The sequence below is a fragment of the Canis lupus genome, chromosome 10 (genome assembly GCF_011100685.1).
Source record: "Canis lupus familiaris isolate Mischka breed German Shepherd chromosome 10, alternate assembly UU_Cfam_GSD_1.0, whole genome shotgun sequence".
Classification (NCBI taxonomy): domain Eukaryota; kingdom Metazoa; phylum Chordata; class Mammalia; order Carnivora; family Canidae; genus Canis; species Canis lupus.
Genome location: NC_049231.1, coordinates 7,469,085 through 7,489,382, shown reverse-complemented (window position 1 = coordinate 7,489,382; position 20,298 = coordinate 7,469,085). Strand labels below are relative to the sequence as shown.

Sequence of the window (20,298 nt, the reverse complement as noted above, 5' to 3'; positions counted from 1 at the left end):
CAAACCAATACTAATCAGTCAATCTGAAGAAAAATAGCTAAAACATTGAATTCTGGCTTCTGAGTAAGTGCAACTAGTGATCATTCCCAGAAAAAAGTTAAGTAAAAAACAAATTGTCTCAGTTAGATATTCAAACCTGTTTCCTTACAGCAAAGGAGACAACACAAAAATGCCGTGCAGACCTCACGGGTTATTATGAGAATGAAGACAAAAACTACTGAAGTATTTTGTCAAGTACTATGCTACCGAGGTATATGCAATTATAAAACGATACATAAACGGCATTTTTCCTATATAGTTGTAAATATGTTATGAAAGAGGTAGTTAACAAAATTAGTGTCCATGGGGTGCCTGGCTATCTCAGTAGGTAGAGTGTGTGACTCTTGATCTCAGGGATGTGAATTCAAACTCCATGATGGGTGTAGAGATTACTTAAAAATAAAATCTTTAGGGACACCTGGCTGGCTCAGTCAGTGGAGCATGTGACTCTTGACCTCTGGGTTGTGAGTTCGAGCTCCATGCTGAGTGTAGAAATTACTTAAAAATTAAAAAAAAATATTTAAAAAAAACAGGGGTGCCTGGCTCAGTGAAGCATCCAACTCTTGATTTCAGCTTAGGTCTTGATCTCAGGGTTGTGAGTTCAAACCTCACGTTCGGCTCTACATTGGGCGTGGAGCCTACCTTTTTTTTTTTTAAGATTGTATTTATTCATGAGAGACAGAGAGAGGCAGAGACACAGGCAGAGCGAGAAGCAGGCTCCATGTGGGGAGCCCAGTGTGGGACTCGATCCCAGGACCCCAGGATCACAACCTAAGCCAAAGGCAGACGCTCAACCACTGAGCCACCCAGGTGACCCTGAAGCCAACTTTAAAAAATTAATTAAGGGGCACCTGGGTGGCTCAGGTTATAATTCCAGGGTCCTGGGATAGAGACCCATGACTGGCTCTCTGCTCAGCAGAGGGTCTGCTTCTCCTTCTCCAGTCTCCCCCATCGCCGCCCGCCCCCCCGACTCATGTGCACTCTCCAGCTCGTCCTCTCTCTGATAAAGAAAATCTTTTAAAAATTTTTAATTAAAAGTAAATAAAACAAAACAAAAAATAAATATAAAAATAAAATGTTAAAAAGAAGTAAAAAACAAAAAATCAAAATTAGAGTCCAAATGCATGATATGAATTTTGGAAAACCAGAAATAATTGAAAAGCTTTAGGAAATGGTTCTCATTTCTCTGTTCATGAATTCATGGCTTTGTTATAAGAGTAAGTATAGTCTAGAAAGGATGAAGCATCAAGTCCATGTGCTCTTTATCAGAATGTTGGGGAAATGGGAATGACTTCTGTCACTCTTTTCCATTAGCATGTTGCAGCTGGCATCAATGACAATGGACAAACAGTAACCCTAACAACCTGTGAAAAGTATCTCAGTCCAGAAAATTACACAAAGATAGTGCTAGGTAATTTTAAAGTAACTGATGTATTGATCAAGAACTGAAATGATGTAGAAAAAAACGTTAAGAAATAGAAGAACCTAATTTTTCTTTTAAGGGTGGGTGGGAAGGGACAGAGGAAGGAATCCCAAGCGGGCTCCACTCCCAGCAGAGCCTGATGTGGGGCTCAGTCTCATAACCCTGAGATCACCTGAGCCGAAACAGAGATGGACACTTAACCAACTGAGCTACCCAGGTGTCCCTTAGAAAAACCTAATTTTAATTAGTAAATATTTTTTAAAATTACAGTTTGTGGGACACCTGGGTGGCTCAGTTGGTTAAGTGTCTGCCTTCAGCTCAGATCATGATCCCAGCGTTCTGGGATCGAGCCCTGCATTATGCTCCTTGCTCATCAGGGAGTCTGCTTCTCCCTTTCCCTCTCCTTCTGGCTTGTGCTCTCTTTCTAATAAATAAAATCTTAAAATAAAAAAACCCCAACAAAACAAAAACAACTATGGTTTGTACCCCAGTAGTGATGAAATCAATTGTATAGGTCTTTATCAGCAATCAAAAAATGACAAACAGGGAGGCCTGGGTGGCTCAGCGGTTTAGTGCTGCCTTCAGCCCAGGGTGTGATCCTGAAGTCCGGGGATCGAGTCCCATATCAGGCTCCCTGCATGGAGCCTGCTTCTCCCTGTGTCTCTGCCTCTCTCTCTCTCTGTATGTCTCTCATGAATAAATAAATAAAATCTTAAAAAACAAAAACGAATGACAAACAGTATCAGAGTGCACTGTTCATAATAAAAATAACCAGTATTTTGTATAAACTGTTTTCAAGTTGTATATATATACATATATAAAAAATACTTAGTTATACACGTCTATACACACACAATGAAAATGTAAAATTTTTTCTTTTAGGTTGAAGATTTTAAAAGAAAAGGAAAAAACCTCTATTATAGTTGTATGACTGAGGGAATGGGTTTTCCTATGTGGTCTCACTGGCTGCTCCCACTGATGGAGAACCAAGTAAATGAAGGTAAGTAGATGACAACAACCAAATACTATCTTAAGTATAAATGGCTATCTTTCGAAATTAAGAACAGAAGAAACTAGGCTGCTGCAAAGAACCTAATACAGTTGTCTAACAATACTCCATGAAACTTAGGGTTTCCTTTAGGAACATTTATGGTCTCATTTAAGGAGATGGTGGAAGTCAATCATGTATGTTGCATTACCATCTAATACCTCCCTTGCCATAAAAGGGGGGAGGAAAAGACGGGGCGGATGTGATTCAGTTGTTAGAATTATCACTGACATACCATTTTCTTTAAATAATAGCAAGTTTTAATCAAAGACAGTGATTCCATTAAAAAAGTGAAAATAACTTAAAAGTTTTCAGTTTTTAACTAAAGTCTTTACACTCTGAATGTGTGCATTAATAGCATTTTTTATTTTTAAAGATGCATTGAGAGAGAGAGAGAGAGAGAGAGAGAGAGAACATGAGCAAGTGCGGGGAGGAGGTAGGGAGCAGATGGAGAGAAGAGAGATAATCTCAAGCAGACTCTCAGCTGACTGCAGAGCTCCAATACGGGGCTTGATCCCATGACCATGAGATCATGACCTGAACCAAAAGCAAGAGTCAGATGCTCAATCAAATGAGCCACCCAGCCACCCCATTTACTAGCATTTTTAAGTGAAATTTTATGGCAATCAGGAAGAAGTCAAAGCTTTTATCGCCTTTTCTTCTCTTTCATACCTTTTCTCTAATGCTCTACTGCCTCTAAGTGGCAATAGTCACTTCAGCTACTGTTCCTGTAAAAAAAATAGAACTATAGCTGGACAACTGAGAATTGGGGTTGGCAGTTATCTTACAATCAAACTGGATTAGTGTTCCACTACTCTTGATTTCCAACATGAGAACTATCAGAATTCACTTTCCTTAAGATTCCTTTTTTTTTATCCTAATTAATTCTGTTATTCAGGTTGGCTTAATGGGTATCAAATCAAGCCTGAATTTGGATGCTTAACATAGGTCTGTAACGGGTAGAACTCATTTTTATTGATAAAAAGCATAGCTTTATAAAAAGACCTGTAACAATGCATTGGGTTTACTTTCCTGAAAATTACTGCACATTTTTTTTATAAAGATTTTATTTATTTATTCATGAGAGACAGAGAGAAGCACGCTCCATGCAGGGAGCCCGATGTGGGACTCGATCCCAGGTCTCCAGGATCACACCCCAGGTGAAAGCAGCGCTAAACTGCTGAGCCACTGGGGCTGCCCAAAATTACTGCACATTTAAAAAATTGTTGCGGGGAGGAGGGCGGGGGGTGGGAGTGAATGGGTGACGGGCACTGGGGGTTATTCTGTATGTTAGTAAATTGAACACCAATAAAAAATAAATTAAAAAAAATTGTTGCATTTTAATCTGTTGTATTTAATAAAAAACAAATGATTTTCAAAAAGGATCATTAGTGGGGGGAAAAAAAAACTAGGAAGGCTATCTAATAACCAAACAAATAGTAAAGGGCTTTTAGTTACAGACAAGTATTACCAAGGTAATGACCTACCATAGATACTTTGACTATATAATTAAGGCTTTGAAGGTAGGTACCTTAAACTCCTACTTCTCTGTCTACACACAGAAAACATGGATTTTAAATGTCTTTTGATGTCCTAACTAGTTTGTTAGTTATCTTGTAACTAGACTATTTAAATCTAAATTCCTGTTATTTTCCTTTATTATATAGATGACTGGTTACTTATTTAACAGCAGAGGAATGGAAGCATGTTAGAAACTACTTGAGATTTTTTTTCTTAAATTCTCCTTAAAAGCACAACAAAAACGAACAATATTTAGTGAGACTGTTACCCTTACTCAGCTCATTTATAAAAATATCCTTTGCTATGAGAAGTAGAAAGAGAAAATGCCTCTCCTTCCACTTACCCTATACTTCAAAACACCCACGTCTTTAAAAAAACTCAATTATAGGCTTATTCTTTAAATTCTTCTGTCATTCACCTGTAGTCATGATTACAGGTACAGCCTACATTATGTTTGTTTATATTTGCCCAAATATCCTAGCACCTCATAATGGATTCCTTGTCATCTAATCATTTTATGTAACCTAAAACATGGCATATCATATCTACTAATTTACATGTCTGCCTGGACTAAATAACAAGGACGCTAAATACCACTAACATGAAGGCTAAATAACTTGTCCAGACCAAGCCAGGCCATGGAAAGATAAAGTATGCACGTCTGCCACCATGGAAAGTTCCTCAAGCAATCCTTCTCACTGTAACTTTTAAATAATTAGAAATAATGATTGATGTGACATAAAGAGCTGCCTTGAATCACATGAGATTTTAATACCTTTGTTGAGCCAACTAAAAAGAACATAAATCACAATGCTTATAGTTTCTGTATTCAGAATATATTCAAGTACCTCAAATCTGTCTGTTCATTTCTACTCAAATGAAACCTTTATCATATGTACTTTGTTTGTAAAGTCCTCTAATGTAAATCTGTAATGATTTTTAAAGAAATGATTAAAATGACTTTACTTACCCTTTGTCTGAAGTCTGAATCAGCATTTGGATTTAGCCCTAAAAGAGCCTGTTCATCCATCCCTGCCACTAGTCTTGGAGTTTTCTGATTACAATAGGTGTGCCCTCTGATCCCACAGAAGAATCCACAAACATCTGCACACACACACACACACACAAAAAAAGGTGACAGAAAGCAATACTTGGTAAACAAAACTGATGCATATCCAGAATATCCTAGGTAGGTAACATTATGCAAGTAAGTTTAAATGTTGAAAGAACTTCTTTTGAAACTACCCAAAATTACAACTAAAGGAGCCTAAGTCTCAGAAGAATGGACCTACTAAATACTCCACAAATTTTATTCAAGATCATCAATATAGAAATTCTTTTCTACTTTAAATAGAAGCATTTAATTTATGCAGTGTAATTATCCCCGGTACTTAAAAGTGCAATCGTGCAACTATACTAAAAAATGACAAATCTAGATATTATACTAATTTACCTACTTCCGTTTATCAATATCGTAAACCTTTAGGTAAAACACCACCACCACCACCACCTTGGAATGGCTGACTAAACAGTGATCTTTGTGTTCAATATCCTTACGGGAGTGCCTAAAGTACTTCAAGATAAGTCAAATCAAAGAGGAAGTAGAACAGTGAAAAACCAGTCATTTAACTTTTAAACAACAGACTCTGGACAATTTTAGAAATGTATTTCAAAAAATACTTTTAATAGTAGCTATAAAAACTGATAAATCACAACTTAATATTGAATATTAACTAGAGCTAATTTAAGAACATTCTTTTAGTCTTTGGAAGGAATGTACTTTTGCATGGTATAGGGTCTAACATTCTCAAAAAAGAACACGATTTAAGCCCCAAAAGGCAACTTGGTTATTGACAGAATGTATAGATGAGGGAACAAGGAACAAATTCTAAATGATGTGAAAAATCAAATTCATTCTCCCAATACCTATGGGGTAGGGAGACCATCCTGCTACTTCCATCAAAAAGCTGTAGGGCTTTTACCTGCCCTGGTGTTAATTATCATACAGCAAAGAGAAAATCAGAGCCTAAAGAAACCAAGAGACTAAAGGCAGAGGGTGAGGGTGCACAGCCTTTTTGGAACGGTGAGGCCAGTATCTGATCCAGGTTAGAGGACCCCAGCTACAATATGCTTTTCTGTCTTCCCCTGGGCCTGCCTGAAACAAATGCTAAGTCAGGTTACATGCTGAGAGCTCTTGGAGAGAAAAGCTCAACCCTTTCCCTTATGATTTCTATCATACTTGCAGACTATAGCAAGGCAGCGTAGCTCCCCACTGCCCTCAGGATTAAGATCCAAACTCTTTTGAAGGACTCCTCACTCCTCGGCACCACAACCCAGCGAGGTCAGTGGTATTCTGACTTTCATCTTTGCACTCACTGCTCTTTTCTTGTTACTTGGTTAACTCCTGCCTGTCCTTCAAAATTCAGCTTAGGGGTCACCTCTTTCAAGAACACTTCTTTGACCCCTATTGTTCAATTCTCCCAAACTGGATTAAACGCCCCTTGTTAAGTGCTGATATGTTGTCACTGCCTGCTTACTAGTTTTCTCTCAATAATCTTAAAGGGAAAGGGATACCTTAAATATCTGTCATTATGCCCTTAGGACATAGAACATAGGCTTTGGGTTTGTACTCTAATTTAGTCGTTTTTAAACTGGGGCCACATGGACAAATAGGAAATGTGGGAGACAGAGCCCTTTCTATGAACTGGAAAAGAGAATGTGTATCTCATAAAGTTGTAATTCAATGAGACAAGGTATGTAAGGGATGTCTGGCACACAGTGGGTCCTTAATAGATCATAATTTAGAGCTAGTCTCGTGGGGGATGGGACCTACTTGGAGCAGTCTAGATTTACCATCTCATATTAATAAATGGGCATTTGAACAGATGGGAAAACACACAAAAAAAGGCAGTGATTCTCCTCCTCTATCCCTGCCAAAAAACGACAAGAAGATCTGATGATTCCCTGGAAAAAATGTAAACACAAAAAAAGAAAATGTGGGTTTCTGTGAATCCCAGATTAAAAGGTCCTCTAAAAGATTCCCTGAAATGAAGGGGAAACTGCTTAAGTGTGGTCGAGTTCCTTTAATCAAGCAAAAAAACACAGCACTGGCCTTAAAAAAAAAAAAACAACCCGTCTAGTCAATAATCTAAGGAAACATAAACCTGTTAACAGTTGTCAGCACATAAAGAATCCCCCATAGAGAGGGAACTTGCATAATGATCCATATGCAGGGGCGCACACCCACATGTGTGCAAACAACCGGTGAGTGACAACCTGTGCAAAAAGGTGACCCGTCCCCGGTCCCCAGGTGAGAGGCCGCGCACCAACAGGTGAGGTGCTGGCGGGGCACAGAGGTGCAGGCTCAGACCTTTGTTACAATGCGATAAACCCTTCACCTACGCATCTCGTCCAGTTCCCGGGGAAGGCGAGCACCACACTGAAAACAGCCCCAGCTCTACTTTGATTGCCATCAAATAAAAAAGAAAAAAAAAAAAAAAGGAAAAAAAAATCAAGCCATCTGGGGAAATCCCTCCACACCTACTAAAGATTGTTCAGAGACCGAGGCTGAATCTTTCCAGTCTTGTTAGCACCACGCTGACAAGTCGCTTTAGTAAAACGTAACTTCCCCCCAGTAACAACTAATTAGCACTTTTCAAAAAAAAAAAAAAAAGTGCTCGTGTCTTCTGGTTCCAGGGAAACCTCACGCTTGTCGAATCCTGCAGAACGGCGAGGAAGGGAAGAGAAGAAATGGCGTGTCTGTGCTGGCAAATTACTGCACAGAAATAACACTTTTCTCCCCCCCCTTTTTCTTGTCCTGGGGCGGGGGGGTTGGGGGTGAGCAAGTTTGAGGTCCCTGCAGTGGGAGGCGGCGGGACGCGCCGCTCTCGTGCCAAACGCTGCGGGGCCACGGGCGATGCCGACCCCACAGCCCTCGCCCCGTCCCTCCCTCCCTCCCTCCCTCCCCGAAAGGGAGCCTCGTGGCAGCTCGGGTGATGAAACACCGGGCAACGGCGGGCGCATCGGGGCGCGCTCCGCCGCCACCGCGTCCGCCCAGTGTCGGGGGCAGCGGCCCGAGGCCGCCGGCCCGCACCCCTCCCCGGCGGGGCTCCCGGGCCCGCACCCGTCTCCGGCCCGGCCCGCACCCCTCCCCGCCCCGCCCCCGCCCTCCGCGGCCCGCGCACCCCTCCCGGGTCTGCGCCCCCCTGCGCGGCCCGCCCCGCCCGCCCCCGGGCCCGCGCGCCCGGCCAGCTCCCCGCAGCCCCGAGCCCCGAGTCACCTTCCCTACGGCTCCATCCCGCCTCCCCGCCCGCACTCCCGAGGGCGGGCCAGCGCAGCGCGGAGAGCGGCCCTCGGCCCGGTCGCCGTCGTCCTCCGCCGCGGCCGGAGCCCGAGCTGCCGGGGCCGCGCGCCCCTCCGCGTCCCCCGGCGCCTTGTCTTGCGTGGCGCCCGGCCGGCAGGCGAGCCAGCAGGCGGGCGGGGTCGGCGCCCCAGGAAGGGAAAGAGCGCGAGGGCCCGGCTAACGCCGCCGCCGCCGCCTCCGCCGCCGCTGAGTCAGCGCGAAGCGCGCTCCCCGCGTCGGCGCCGCGCGGGCCAGCAGCCCCAGCAGCCTCATGGAGAGCGGGGACCGCGGCCCGCGGACCCCGGCCGGACGCCTACAACTCCCGGCGTGCAACGGGCGGCGGGGGCGCTTCCGGGCGCCCCGCGGGGCCTGCGGTGCATGCCGGGACGGGGCGCCTGGCGCCGGGCGCCGGCCCCTCCCCCGCCGCCGGGCCTCGCGGGGGGCGTGGCCGCGGGGGGCGGCGAGAACGGCGCGGCCGGGGCCCGGCTGGGGCGCTGCGGGCCGCGCGGGGTCGGTGGCTCGTGGCTCCGCCGTGGGCCCGCGTGCCTAGCGCCCCGCAGGCTTCGCACGCGCCGTCCTGGGTGAAGAGGCGAGAGCGTCGCCAGGGCGTCCTGCTCGGGGGACTCCCTGCAGCCGCGACCTCGTGGCCCGCCCGCTGCCCCACCCGCCCCACCCGCCAACCGGGCAACCGCGGGCCTGACCTCGGAGGGCTCCCGCGCGCGCTGCGCCGGGGACACGCGTTTGCACGCAGGGAGCTCAGGATTTAGTTGCTTTGTTGACTCCTCGCTGCGGATTAGGTTGCAGTCACGCAGGCCGCAGTGACGAACGGGTCTTGGCAGGGGGAGTCCGGAGGACAGGCAGGATCGAGTGAAGGTAACCACTGAGCAGCGACATGCGCTCGGCGACCCCGTGCGAGGCGCTGCACCGCCCGCTTCACACGGTGTTTCCCATCACTTTTGCATCACGTCTGTGACTTTGAAATGCCAGGCGAGGGGCAGCCCCGGTGGCCCAGCGGTTGAGCGCCCGCCTTCAGCCCAGGGCATGACGCTGGAGGCCCAGGATCCAGTCCCACGTAGGCCTCCCTGCGGGGAGCCTGCTTCTCCCTCCGCCTGGGTCTCTGCCTCTCTCTCTCTGTCTCTCTCAAGTTCTCTCAAGTAAGCTCTACACCCAATGTGGGGCTGAGGTCTCAGGGCTAATGACCCTGAGACCAAGCGTTGCATGCTCTACTGACCGGGTCAGCCAGGCACCTCAAGCATCAAACGTTTCTTGACCCCAAATAGCAGATTACCCCGAAGCACGTACTTTATTATAATTCTTAGCAAAAATTGCAAATGTCTTAGCAGTACTTTACCAGCAGCACAATTTTCACAAATACTGTCGAGGGCCAGGGCCACACAGCCACTCTGGCCCACCCCACTGTGCAGTAGCCCTGCACCCCAGAAGCCCTTAGACATATGGTAGTTTGCTTCCTATTTACTGCTCAGCTGTACTCCACAAAATGACTTCACCTCTTCTCTTCAGTTAGTGACTGAACCTAGTATAACCAGGGCAGCCTGGGTGGCTCAGCGGCTTAGCGCTGCCTTCAGCTCAGGGCCTGATCCTGGAGACCTGGGATCGAGTCCCACATCGGGCTCCCTGCATGGAGCCTGCTTCTCCCTCTCCCTGTGTCTGTCTCTCGCTCTGTGTCTCTCATGAATAAATAAATAAAATCTTAAGGAAAAAAAAAATTTGAAATGCCAGGCAAGGATTCCTGTCCTATTTCAGTATATCTCCGGACTGTAGCACATAGGACAGTGCCGCCCTGTAGTTATTACGACTCAATGAATAGATGATTGCCCGGATTGGTTCTTACATTACCTGTGTTGGTCAGCTATGAACTATGGAGACCCAATGTTAATCCTAGTCTGAGTGGCTCCAAAATCTTCAATCTATGTATGTTCCATTTACCTTGTATCGACAGCCTATCTAGGAGCATTGGCCCTTTATGGTAGTTCAAATATCTAGGATTTCTAAAATCTTTCAATTTTGAAAACTCACATTATTCTTTTAAAAACATTTTATTTGGGGATCCCCGGGTGGCTTAGCGGTTGAGCATCTGCCTTCGGCCCAGGGTGTGATCCTGGAGTCCCAGGATCGAGTCCCACCTCAGGCTCCCTGCAGGGAGCCTGCTTCTCCCTCTGCCTGTGTGTGTCTCTGCCTCTCTCTCTGTGTCTCTCATGAATGAATAAATACATAAATAAAATAATAAAAAAATAAAAATTAAAAACATTTATTTGAGACAGGGAGAGAACACAGAAGGAGAGTAAGACAGAGAAACAGACTCCCCACTGAGCAGAGAGCCTGATGTGGGACTTGAACCCAGGACCCTGAGCTCATGAAAGCAGATGCTTAAGCAACTGAGCCACCCAGACTCCTCAAAAGCTCATATTATTTTGAAACAAAGAAGCACTTGGTGGAATCCAACTAAAGAGGACCTGAAATTTGACCACCTTATAGTCTGGCTTTCTCATCATAGACTAACATAAATGCCAGCTATCAAAATGTTGATAAATAACACTGTCGTTATTTTAATTTAAAGCATATTTACGGGGCAGCCCTGGTGGCGCAGCGGTTTGGTGCCGCCTGCAGCCTGGGGTGTGATCCTGGAGACCCGGGATCGAGTCCCACGTCGGGCTCCCTGCATGGAGCCTGCTTATCCCTCTGCCTGTGTTTCTGCCTCTCTCTGTGTCTATGAATAAATAAATAAAATCTTTAAAAAAAAAAGAGCATATTTACTTGGACATGGCAATGTTTTTATGTATTAATTACCAACATTCTGGAGCATTTATTATGTGCCAGAAACAGCTTTAAGTGTTCATATGTTAATCCTCACAATTCTATGAGGTAGGTACTATCATTATCCCTATTTTATAGATAAGGAAACTGAAGTACATAAAAGATAGCAGAGCTGGGATTCAAACCCACTTCATATGTACTGGAAGGTTGTTATCTCTAGGTAGTGAGATTCCAGATGATTTTTTTTTCCTTGTACATTTTTGGACACTAAAAAATCCTCCACAATGTGATGTGTTGAGCACTGGATATTATATGCATCACTGGAGTCTACCCCTGAAACTAATAATATACAATATGTTAACTAATGGAATTTAATTTTTAAAAGTAACAAATAAAAAGGCAAAAAAAAAAAAATCCTCCCCAGTGATCATGTAGTATTTTCATAATCAGAAAAACATTAAGAATAAAACTCAAAACTGACTCTAATAAAAGGAAAAAAATGGTTTCATTCACTCTTTGAGCATTTTTTTTCTTTGAGCATGTATTGAATGCTATGTCCCTTATTCAACTAGGTTTGTTTAATCATTTCTTTGATGTTGCTTTTTTTATTCAACCTCTTTTATGTCATGAATATATTTTATTTTTTTATTTTTTTTTATGAATATATTTTAATGTGTTTTTGTTTTGTGTTAAATTCGTGTGGTTGTCTTACCCATGAGTCCACTCTTGAAGACTGAAAATAAATCTTATTTTGATTCTGTTTATAGGATAGTGATTTCTCAGTGAATACTTGTGAAATGCATTTACTTGAATCAAAAATAATATAACTGAGCTGCTAACCACTGAGTTCTGTGTCAACTTCTCTTCTTCATATGCTTCATCTGGATGTTTGTTAAGCTCAGTGCCACTGTCACCAAAAGCTCATTGACCCAAGATGGGTTTCCTGGCAGAGAAAGAAGTTGGAAAATAGGTCAGATAAGCTGTCTTTACTGGTCCTAGTCCAATCTTTGGTTTCTTTTAGAGGAAGTGAATGTGAAGCAGGAAGCCTGAGGCAGAATAGAGCATGGAAGCATTATTTAGTAAAGGAAAAAGTTTTGTTTTTTTTTTTTTTTTAATCCAAAAGACTGTATATATAGTCCCTTAGGGTTCATTACAATGACATCTCTCCTTCATGTCAGCTGACTGCTAATGTTAATGGTTATTTAAATGGTCAGTATTCATTGATACTGAATAGAAATAAATACCAAGATTCCTAAATCAGACATCTTTAAAAAATTCAGGTTCTATTTACCTACTACAGATTTCAAGTTTCTTTCTATGCATACCATCTTGAGTTTCAAACTGGGAGATAGGAACACTTGGGATCCTTAGATTGAAGTATATTTCTGGTTTGAAATCCTTACAAGGTTCTTATGACCCATGATCACTTATCCACAAAAACGTAATTTAAAAAAATGCCATTTCTTTTGTCTGTGTGTATATATGTAGATTAGGTTTTTGTCTTGAGCTTTAATCTAAAATTTAAAAAGGCTAGCATCCAACAGAGAAGAATTTGATATTACTTTTTTATATGCGGAACCAAATGACCATATATATATACACCAGGAAATCACACACTTACTCAATTTATTTTTAAAATACTTAGTGTTTACTCGGTTCCAGGTATCTGTCATAAAGTACTTCAGAAACATTGTTTTTTGTTTTTTTTTCCAGAAATATTGTTTTTTTTTTTTTTCCAGAAATATTGTTAATCCTCACAATAACTCTTTGGAGTTGGTACTTTTACCCCATTTCACATATGGAAAGATTAAATTAAGGCCCTAAGAAATTAAAGTAACTTGTCCAAGATCATTTAGCTACTGAATGTGAGAACTGAAATTTGAACCCAGGTCATCTGGCTCTATGGTCCTGTGCTGCCCTTTTATTTTTTATTTTATTTGTTTAAAGATTATGCATTTATTAATGAGAGACACACAGAGAGAGGCCAAGAGATAGGCGGGCAGAGGGAGAAGGAGGCTCCCTGCAGGGAGTCTGATATGGGACTCGATCCCAGGATCCTGGGATCAAACTTGGAGCCGAAGGCAGATACTCAACCACTGAGCCACCCAGGTACCGCTGTGCTGCCCTTTTAAACTAGCTGTATTGACTATCCCTCAACCTAAGGCTACTCTGTTCTGGTGAAAGTTCTGGTTAAGGAGAGTGACTTGGGGATTAGTTCTGGGTGCATAATGTTCCATTACTTTTGATAGTTTTAACAAGATACATCTATTAGTGCTTGATTGCATAGGAACTGTACTAAGTGCTTCTTAATTTTAGATGGACTTAGACGTTAAAGAGTAATTGCCTATCTTGGAGGTATTTAATTATCCACATAAAGCTTATCAAAAGATAAGAAAATACAAATCATGAATACATGTCTATTCATAATTCATAATTCACTGCACATGATCATCATACCAACTTATTGGTTGGGCAGGCAAGTATCGGAAGTTTCATTTTATAGATGATGAAACTGAAGTCCAAAAAGGTTAAGACCCTTTCCAGAAAGCTCACAAATAGTGAGCAACAGGGTTTGCACTGTAATCCAGTTCTCCTGACTCCAAATCCCATGATCTTTCCCCACTAATAATGTCCTTTCCTGAGATCTGAACTTTGTTATTACTGTGGCAACAATACAGACCATTAAGTGCCTAGAAACCATGACACTGCCTTTTCTGTGTGCCACAAACTTAAAAGTTAACTGAGGTCACCTTAACCATCAATCCTTTTGTCAAATTCCCTTCTTCATGTGTTTCATTTTAATGTTTATTAAGTCTAGTGCCCTTGTCACCAAAAGCTTACAAATGATGGGTTTCTTGGCAGATAGGTCAGGTATACTGTCTTTTCTACTCCAAGTGAAGTTATTTTAGTCCTGAGTATGAAGCAAAAGCCCGAAGGACACTAAACAGCAGCTTGGAGTGAGGCTTTTTGCCCTACCTGGGCTTCACATTTCATTTCCAATGTAGTCCCTTGCTTCTGAGCGGCTCTTGTGAAGCAGGTATTTGGCAAAGGTGAAAGGCCTTTACCTTTGGTTGGTTTGAGGCAACAAACTGTTTAGAGTAGTTTAGGTATGGAATAGTCTTTATTTTAGAGGAAACAGTCATGCCTCTGGGCTCCCTTCTTATCCACCTATGAAGTTATGAGGAGTCAGACAGATGTCTAATCAGATTCTAAGAAACTTGGAATGCTAGGTCTTTAAGATTTTGTCAGCAGGTGGCACTTATCTCCTTAGTCACTAAATACAATCTCTCCGATAAAAGAAATAATTTTCCTTTGCTGCTATTGAGTTCCTCAGATTTGTTTAGCCACCCAAACATTTCTCCCCAGCTTCTTTTTGCACTGACTTTCTCTACAATATCTATTTATGTATTTTAATCTTTTATACTTTTTCCACGAAAGGTTTGAAGTTATTTACACCATACAGTAGATAACAGCAAAATAAGGAGAATATGAACTGCAATAAAGAATATACAATTTGGAAAAAAAAAAAAAAAAGAATATACAATTTGGGGGCAGCCCAGGTAGCTCAGTTAGCCTGATCCTGGAGACCCGGGATCTAGTCCTACATCAGGCTCCCTGTAGGGAGCCTCTCTCTGTGTCTCTCATGAATAAATAAATAAAATCTTAAAAAAAAAAAGAATATACAATTTGATTGAGTTGTGGGTAGCTGGAGCAAAAATACAAACGGGTACCATTTCTTTGGGTGAATGGGCAGGGAGAGAGGATGACTTTTCTAGAATTTGAAATTATAATGAAAGTTGCTATCTATGGTTATTAGAGACAAGTTTCTGCTTTGTGTGCCCTTCTCGTCTATTCAATCTCATTTATAATAAGTGATTCCTTATCTGTAAAAACGAAGCAATACTTGTACTGTCCTGCAGCTTCAAGGGTGACAATTAGTATTCCTCCACCGCTGGTCTTCAGCTTTTCAAGATGTAGGCCTCATCCCTTCGTTGATCCTACACAGACAGAGAACTGCCGGTCCACAGGACTTGGTCCTAAGCCTTGGGAACACACGCACACCCATTAGGTTTGGGCCTGCCAAATCAATAAGATTTCCTTGAGAGAGAGAGAGAGAGAGAGAGAGAGAGCGCTTTCAATTAGCTGGAGAGAAAAGACTTACGTTTACACTAATGACTAGAGGACTGTTACCAGGCAATGTAATACACTGTGTGATTGGTCTTCATAGGATTCTAGGGCTGTTCTACGCATGTAAGAATACACCAATAACTCTCATCTCGTTTCTAATAGACAAGCAGCTTGCAATTGTGGATTCTGTACGTGGCCTGGGTGGAGCGCCCCCGAATGTCCGCCCGGCAGCCCACGGCCGCTGGAGGATGATTTCCCCGAGGGACCAGCGCGCCGGCCGGTCCGCCGCTGTCTGAGGTTGGCACGGGCGGGGGCGGCGGCTCCAGGGACCCCTCCATCCCCCGACCCAGGAACCCCCATCCCCCACTCCCACCCACCCCCATCCTCCCCATCCCCCACCCATCCCCCCATTGCCCCATCCCATCCCCCACCCCCACTCCCCCATCCCCCTTTCCTCTATCTCTCCCATCTCCCCATCCCTCCATCCCCTCACCTCCCCATCCCCCACCTTCCCATCCCCCATCCCTCCATCCCCCATCCCTCCAACCTCCCCATTCCCCCATTCCTCCCATCTCCCCATCCGTCCATCCCTCCACCTCCCCATCCCCCATCCCTCCATCCCCCCAGCTCCCCACCGCCCCAATCCCTCCATCCCCCTCGCCCCCATCCCCCATCCCTCCATCCCCCACCTCCCCATCCCCTTATCCCCCATCCCCCATCCCTCCAACCTCCTCATCCCCCCATCCTCCATCCCCCTATCCCTCCCATCCCTCTATCCTCCCAATCTCTCCATCCCCCCATCTTCCCATCCCCCCATCCCTCCATCCCCCCTCCCCGGGGTCCCCGCCGCGCCCCGCTCATGGCCGGCCCGGCGAGGTCGGGCTTCCCCGCGCGCACGCACAGCCGCCTGGACGCCTTCCTGCGGAGGCACCTGCCGCCCGAGGTCTACGACGCGGTCCGCGCCTGCGAGCGGTGCCTGGTGGGGTCGGACGCCGAGAGGCTCAGCCTCCAGTACGTGGTGCTCAGCGACCGGCTCATCTACCTGGCGGAGAGCCCGCCCCGGGGCCTCCGGCGAGCCGCGGCGCTGCGGGACGTCCTGGCCATCGAGCTGGTGAGGCGCGGGGTCGGGCTGGGGACGACGGCCTTCGGGGTCCCGGTTCCAGCCGTCCGCAGGCGGGAGGGGGAGGAGGAGCCGCCCTCCCCCCCTGCACCCCTCCCCGCCTGCCGCGCTTCCCTCACTTACCCGAGGTCCAGCAGCCCCGGGACAACTGTGGCCTGCAGGATGCGCTCCGAGCATCAGGTGTACCGCTCACCCCTTGCCCCCCCACGCCCCCCGGAGTGCTACAGGTTTGAGAACACAGCCCTCTATCAAGAGTATGCTTTAAAGTCATTTTTTCGTTCATTAAGCACCTAGCCTGTGGCAGCCACTTGTCTAGATGCTGAGGATCAAAAGTAGGGGCCCCTTCCTAGAAGCTGCTCTGGGAGACACATAAAACCAAAACCAATGCAAATCAATGCAATGTGCTAAGTACTATTATGCCTTCTTTATTTCTTAATCAGCAGCGCTTAGAGCAGGTTAGGGGCTCAATATGAATAAGTGAGTGAATGAACGAATGAATGAGACAAGCTCAGGAAGCCTGGCAATCTCAGGCAGGTCACTTGATCCAACCTGGGCTTCAGAACTTCTTCAAGAAGATACAATCTGGCACAGATACTCCTCGTCCCGGTTTTTAGTGTGCTGCTACTGTATCCTTGTCCTTCAGAAATACATTTACCTTATAAACCAGCAACAGATTGGAAGCAGTCTCCTCTCTAATTACTATTTTTCCCCCTTGGCTCCCTTTGTCTGAACAACTCTCCAGGTGTGCTCTTTTTTCCACTGGGGACAGGTGTCTAGCCTTGTACCCAACCCCTCCTCCTCCCCCTCCAGTCTCTGCATCCCCCACAGGAGAAGTTGGCAAGACTCTGTAGGGCTGTTTTGCCAAGACCAGCATAGATTGTTTGCAACACTTCTGCAAGAAAAGGATAAAATTTAGTGAAAATAATGCCTTTCTTTCCTTCTTAAAATACCTCTGTGGGCTAATATCACTATGCAGAGTTGTTTGTTTTTGATTAAAAGTTGGAAGCAAGGGGCGCCTGGGTGGCTCAGCGGTTAGGCACCTGCCTTTGGCTCAGGTCATGATCCCGGACCCGGGATCGAGTTCCGCATGGGGGTCCCTGCATGGAGCCTGCTTCTCCCTCTGCCTGTGTCTCTGCCTCTCTCTCTCTCTCTCTCTGTGTGTGTCTCCAATAAATAAATAAATAAATAAATCTTTAAAGAAAAAAAGTTGGAAGCAAAACTGCCTTTTTCCTCACTTCCACTATTTTCATTTTCTTGAACTAAAAAAAATTAATTTCCTTTATCAAATGCTTTTTAAAACATTAGATACTCAGCTTTTTCTGTCTGCCGTGTTAACATTTATCGTTTTGACAAAACATAATGATTTATTGTTTTGACAAAACGTGATGATTTTAGGATATTGCTGCTCTACCCAACAAGACACAGTATATGTATTCCAATAGTTGTTATATATCTTTCTTTTTGAGCTGTCAGAAACTGAAAAGTACAGTAAAGTTTCCTAGGCCTCCAAGCCAAGAATCCTCCCAAAAGGCCTACCAATTCATTTGGTCATCCTTTATGTACAACATTTACCTTTCAGGCATATAGGAGAATGTGCAAAGGTGCTGAACAAATCCAAGATTTCAGCATTGTTGATAGATTGAATGTCCACTGTGCACAATGTATTTTAACTCTGGCTAAAGTTGTGGTAGGCAGAGTAATGGCCCCCAACAGATATCCCTGGAACCTATGAATATGTTACTTTACATGGCAAAGAGGAATTAAAGTTCCAGATGCAATTAAGTTCCAGCTAATCAGCTGGCTTTAAAATAGGGAAATTAAAAAACAAAAACAAAAACAAAACAAAACAAAAAAAACAAAGTGTCCAATAAACAAAGAAACCTCTGCCCTCCCCCCAAAAAAAAGAAAGAAAAAAAAAAAAGAAAAAAGAAAAAAGAAATAAGCTAAAATAAATAAATAGATAAAATAGGACGATTATTTTGCATCATGGGGGGGGGCAATGTAATCGCAAAATCCTCAAAAAGTGGAAAAGGGAGGCAGAGTGCTGCACACAAGAGACTACTGGTTCTGAAGGTGGAAAGGGGCCAGAAGCCAAGGGATGTAGGTAGGCAGCTTCTAGCAGCTGGAAAACGCAAGAGCCTGCAGAAGAAATGCAGTCCTTCTGACAGCTTGATGTTAGCCCAGTGAGGACCATATGGACTTCTGACCTCCAGAAAGAGGAGAGAATAAATTTGTGTCTAATGCCACAGATTATGTGGTAATAAGTTACAACAGCAAATACATGCAGAAGCGTTTCCTATCAATGTTGTTTATTTATTGAAAGGGAGACAGTGGGTGTGGGGAGTTGGGGTGGAGGGGAGGGGGGATGGAGAGGGAAAGAATCTCAGCAGACTCCCTGCTGCGTGGGGAGCCCGACACAGGGCTCAATCCCCAGGCACTAAGATCACAGCCTGAGCTGAAACCAAGAGTCTGAAGCTTAACCAGCAGAGCCACCCAGGTGCCCCAATGATTACTCATTTTAAAAAACATTAATAGCATGGGATTGAGCCTTGCGTAGGGCTCCCCACTCAGCAGGGAGTCTGCTTGAGATTCTTTCCCTTTGCCCTGCCCCCTCAAATAAAGAAATATTTTAGTGACTCCTGGTTGGCTCAATGGTTGAACGTCTGCCTTCCTTCGGCTCAGGCCGTGATTCCAGGGTCCTGGGATTGAGTCCTCCATTGAGCTCCCCAAATGGAGCTTGCTTCTCTCTCTGCCTATGTCTCTGCCTCTCTCTGTGTGTCTCTCATTGAATAAATAAATAGATCTTTATTTATTTTTATTTTTTATTTTTTTAATAAATCTCTTTTTAAAAAAAGAAATCTTTTTAAAAAATTGGTAATCATTTTTAAAAAATAGTGTTTCAGTGAGAAATAAATATAATCATGCCAGGTACAAATGCCTTAGCCAATTCTTTTTCTAAGGTTCAAAAAAAATTTTTTTAGGATTATTTATTTATTTATTCATGAGAGACAGAGAGAGAGAGAGAGAATGGGGCAGAGACACAGGCAGAGGGAGAAGCAGGCTCCATGAAGGGAACCTGATGTGGGACTCGATCCCGGGTCTTCAGGATCACGCCCTGGGCCGAAGGCAGCGCTAAACCACTAGGCCACCCAGGCTGCCCTTTTTCTAAGGCTTTATAAAATAATCCAGGGTTAGTGCAGTTCAGTGGTTTGCATAGCTCTACAGGGTATGTGAAATAGGGGTATCAGAATTGCTGGTAAGGGACTAGGTATAGTGCTAATTAATAACCACAGGTGTAGTTGACTAACTGTCCCTCTGTGAACATCAAGTCCTTACTTAATACCACAATGTAGATAATTTTCTTGATTTCTGTGTTATATAAGTTGTTTTTTATCCATACCAACTTAGTCACTTCAATGACATGATTTCAGTGCCAGGCAGCTTTGTTTTTTAGAACCGGTTCCTCCTTCCTTTAAAGATAAACTGTTTACTCTCCATTTTTTTTTTTTTTAAGGGTGCTGTGCTCTTTCTGAGGCTAACTCTTTAGACACCCTTTTCCATTCTCAAAGGTTTTCTCATTTCACTGCACACATTAGTCTCGTTATTTAACTTTCAGTTGGTTCAGGTTCCAATCCTGCCTTTGTTCTAGCTGTCACAGTAATAAAGCCCTTAAGCAAAACAGTCCTTCATACCTCTGGGCTCTAGCCCTCCTGGCTCCATGACACCTCTTACAATTACACTTCAGAATATAATTTGCAAATATACAGGTAAAATTCCATTCTCTCGGGATCCCTGGGTGGTGCAGCGGTTTAGCGCCTGCCTTTGGCCAAGGGTGCGATCCTGGAGACCTTGGATCGAATCCCACGTCGGGCTCCCGGTGCATGGAGCCTGCTTCTTCCTCT

General features: G+C 44.4%; 2 protein-coding genes and 1 long non-coding RNA gene across 36 annotated transcripts in view; 1 reads left to right on the top strand and 2 right to left on the bottom strand.

Moving 5' to 3' along the window:
• Positions 1 to 8,459, bottom strand: part of XPOT (exportin for tRNA) — a 41,778-nt gene extending 33,319 nt beyond the window's left edge. For both annotated transcript variants that reach the window (XM_038549885.1, XM_038549886.1), the window contains exons 1-2: positions 8,311 to 8,459; positions 5,002 to 5,135 (exon numbers count right to left, since the gene is read on the bottom strand). In XM_038549885.1, coding sequence (XP_038405813.1) covers positions 5,002 to 5,061 — 60 coding nt within the window. In that variant the 5' untranslated portion in view covers positions 5,062 to 5,135; positions 8,311 to 8,459. The remainder of the gene's footprint in view (positions 1 to 5,001; positions 5,136 to 8,310) is intronic.
• A 4,336-nt stretch (positions 8,460 to 12,795) lies between these two features.
• Positions 12,796 to 20,298, bottom strand: part of LOC102156006 — a 119,104-nt gene continuing 111,601 nt past the window's right edge. For 13 of the 14 annotated variants that reach the window (XR_005365338.1, XR_005365337.1, XR_005365339.1 and 10 more), the window contains one exon: positions 12,796 to 15,246. This is a non-coding gene — a long non-coding RNA (uncharacterized LOC102156006). Of the gene's footprint in view, positions 15,247 to 16,801; positions 17,289 to 20,298 lie in introns of those variants that run through there. The other variant, XR_005365341.1, reaches the window with a different exon arrangement.
• Positions 16,136 to 20,298, top strand: part of C10H12orf56 (chromosome 10 C12orf56 homolog) — a 112,736-nt gene continuing 108,573 nt past the window's right edge. For 18 of the 20 annotated variants that reach the window (XM_038549904.1, XM_038549907.1, XM_038549897.1 and 15 more), the window contains exon 1: positions 16,136 to 16,387. In XM_038549904.1, coding sequence (XP_038405832.1) covers positions 16,136 to 16,387 — 252 coding nt within the window. The remainder of the gene's footprint in view (positions 16,388 to 20,298) is intronic. The other 2 variants (XM_038549893.1, XM_038549892.1) reach the window with 2 other exon arrangements.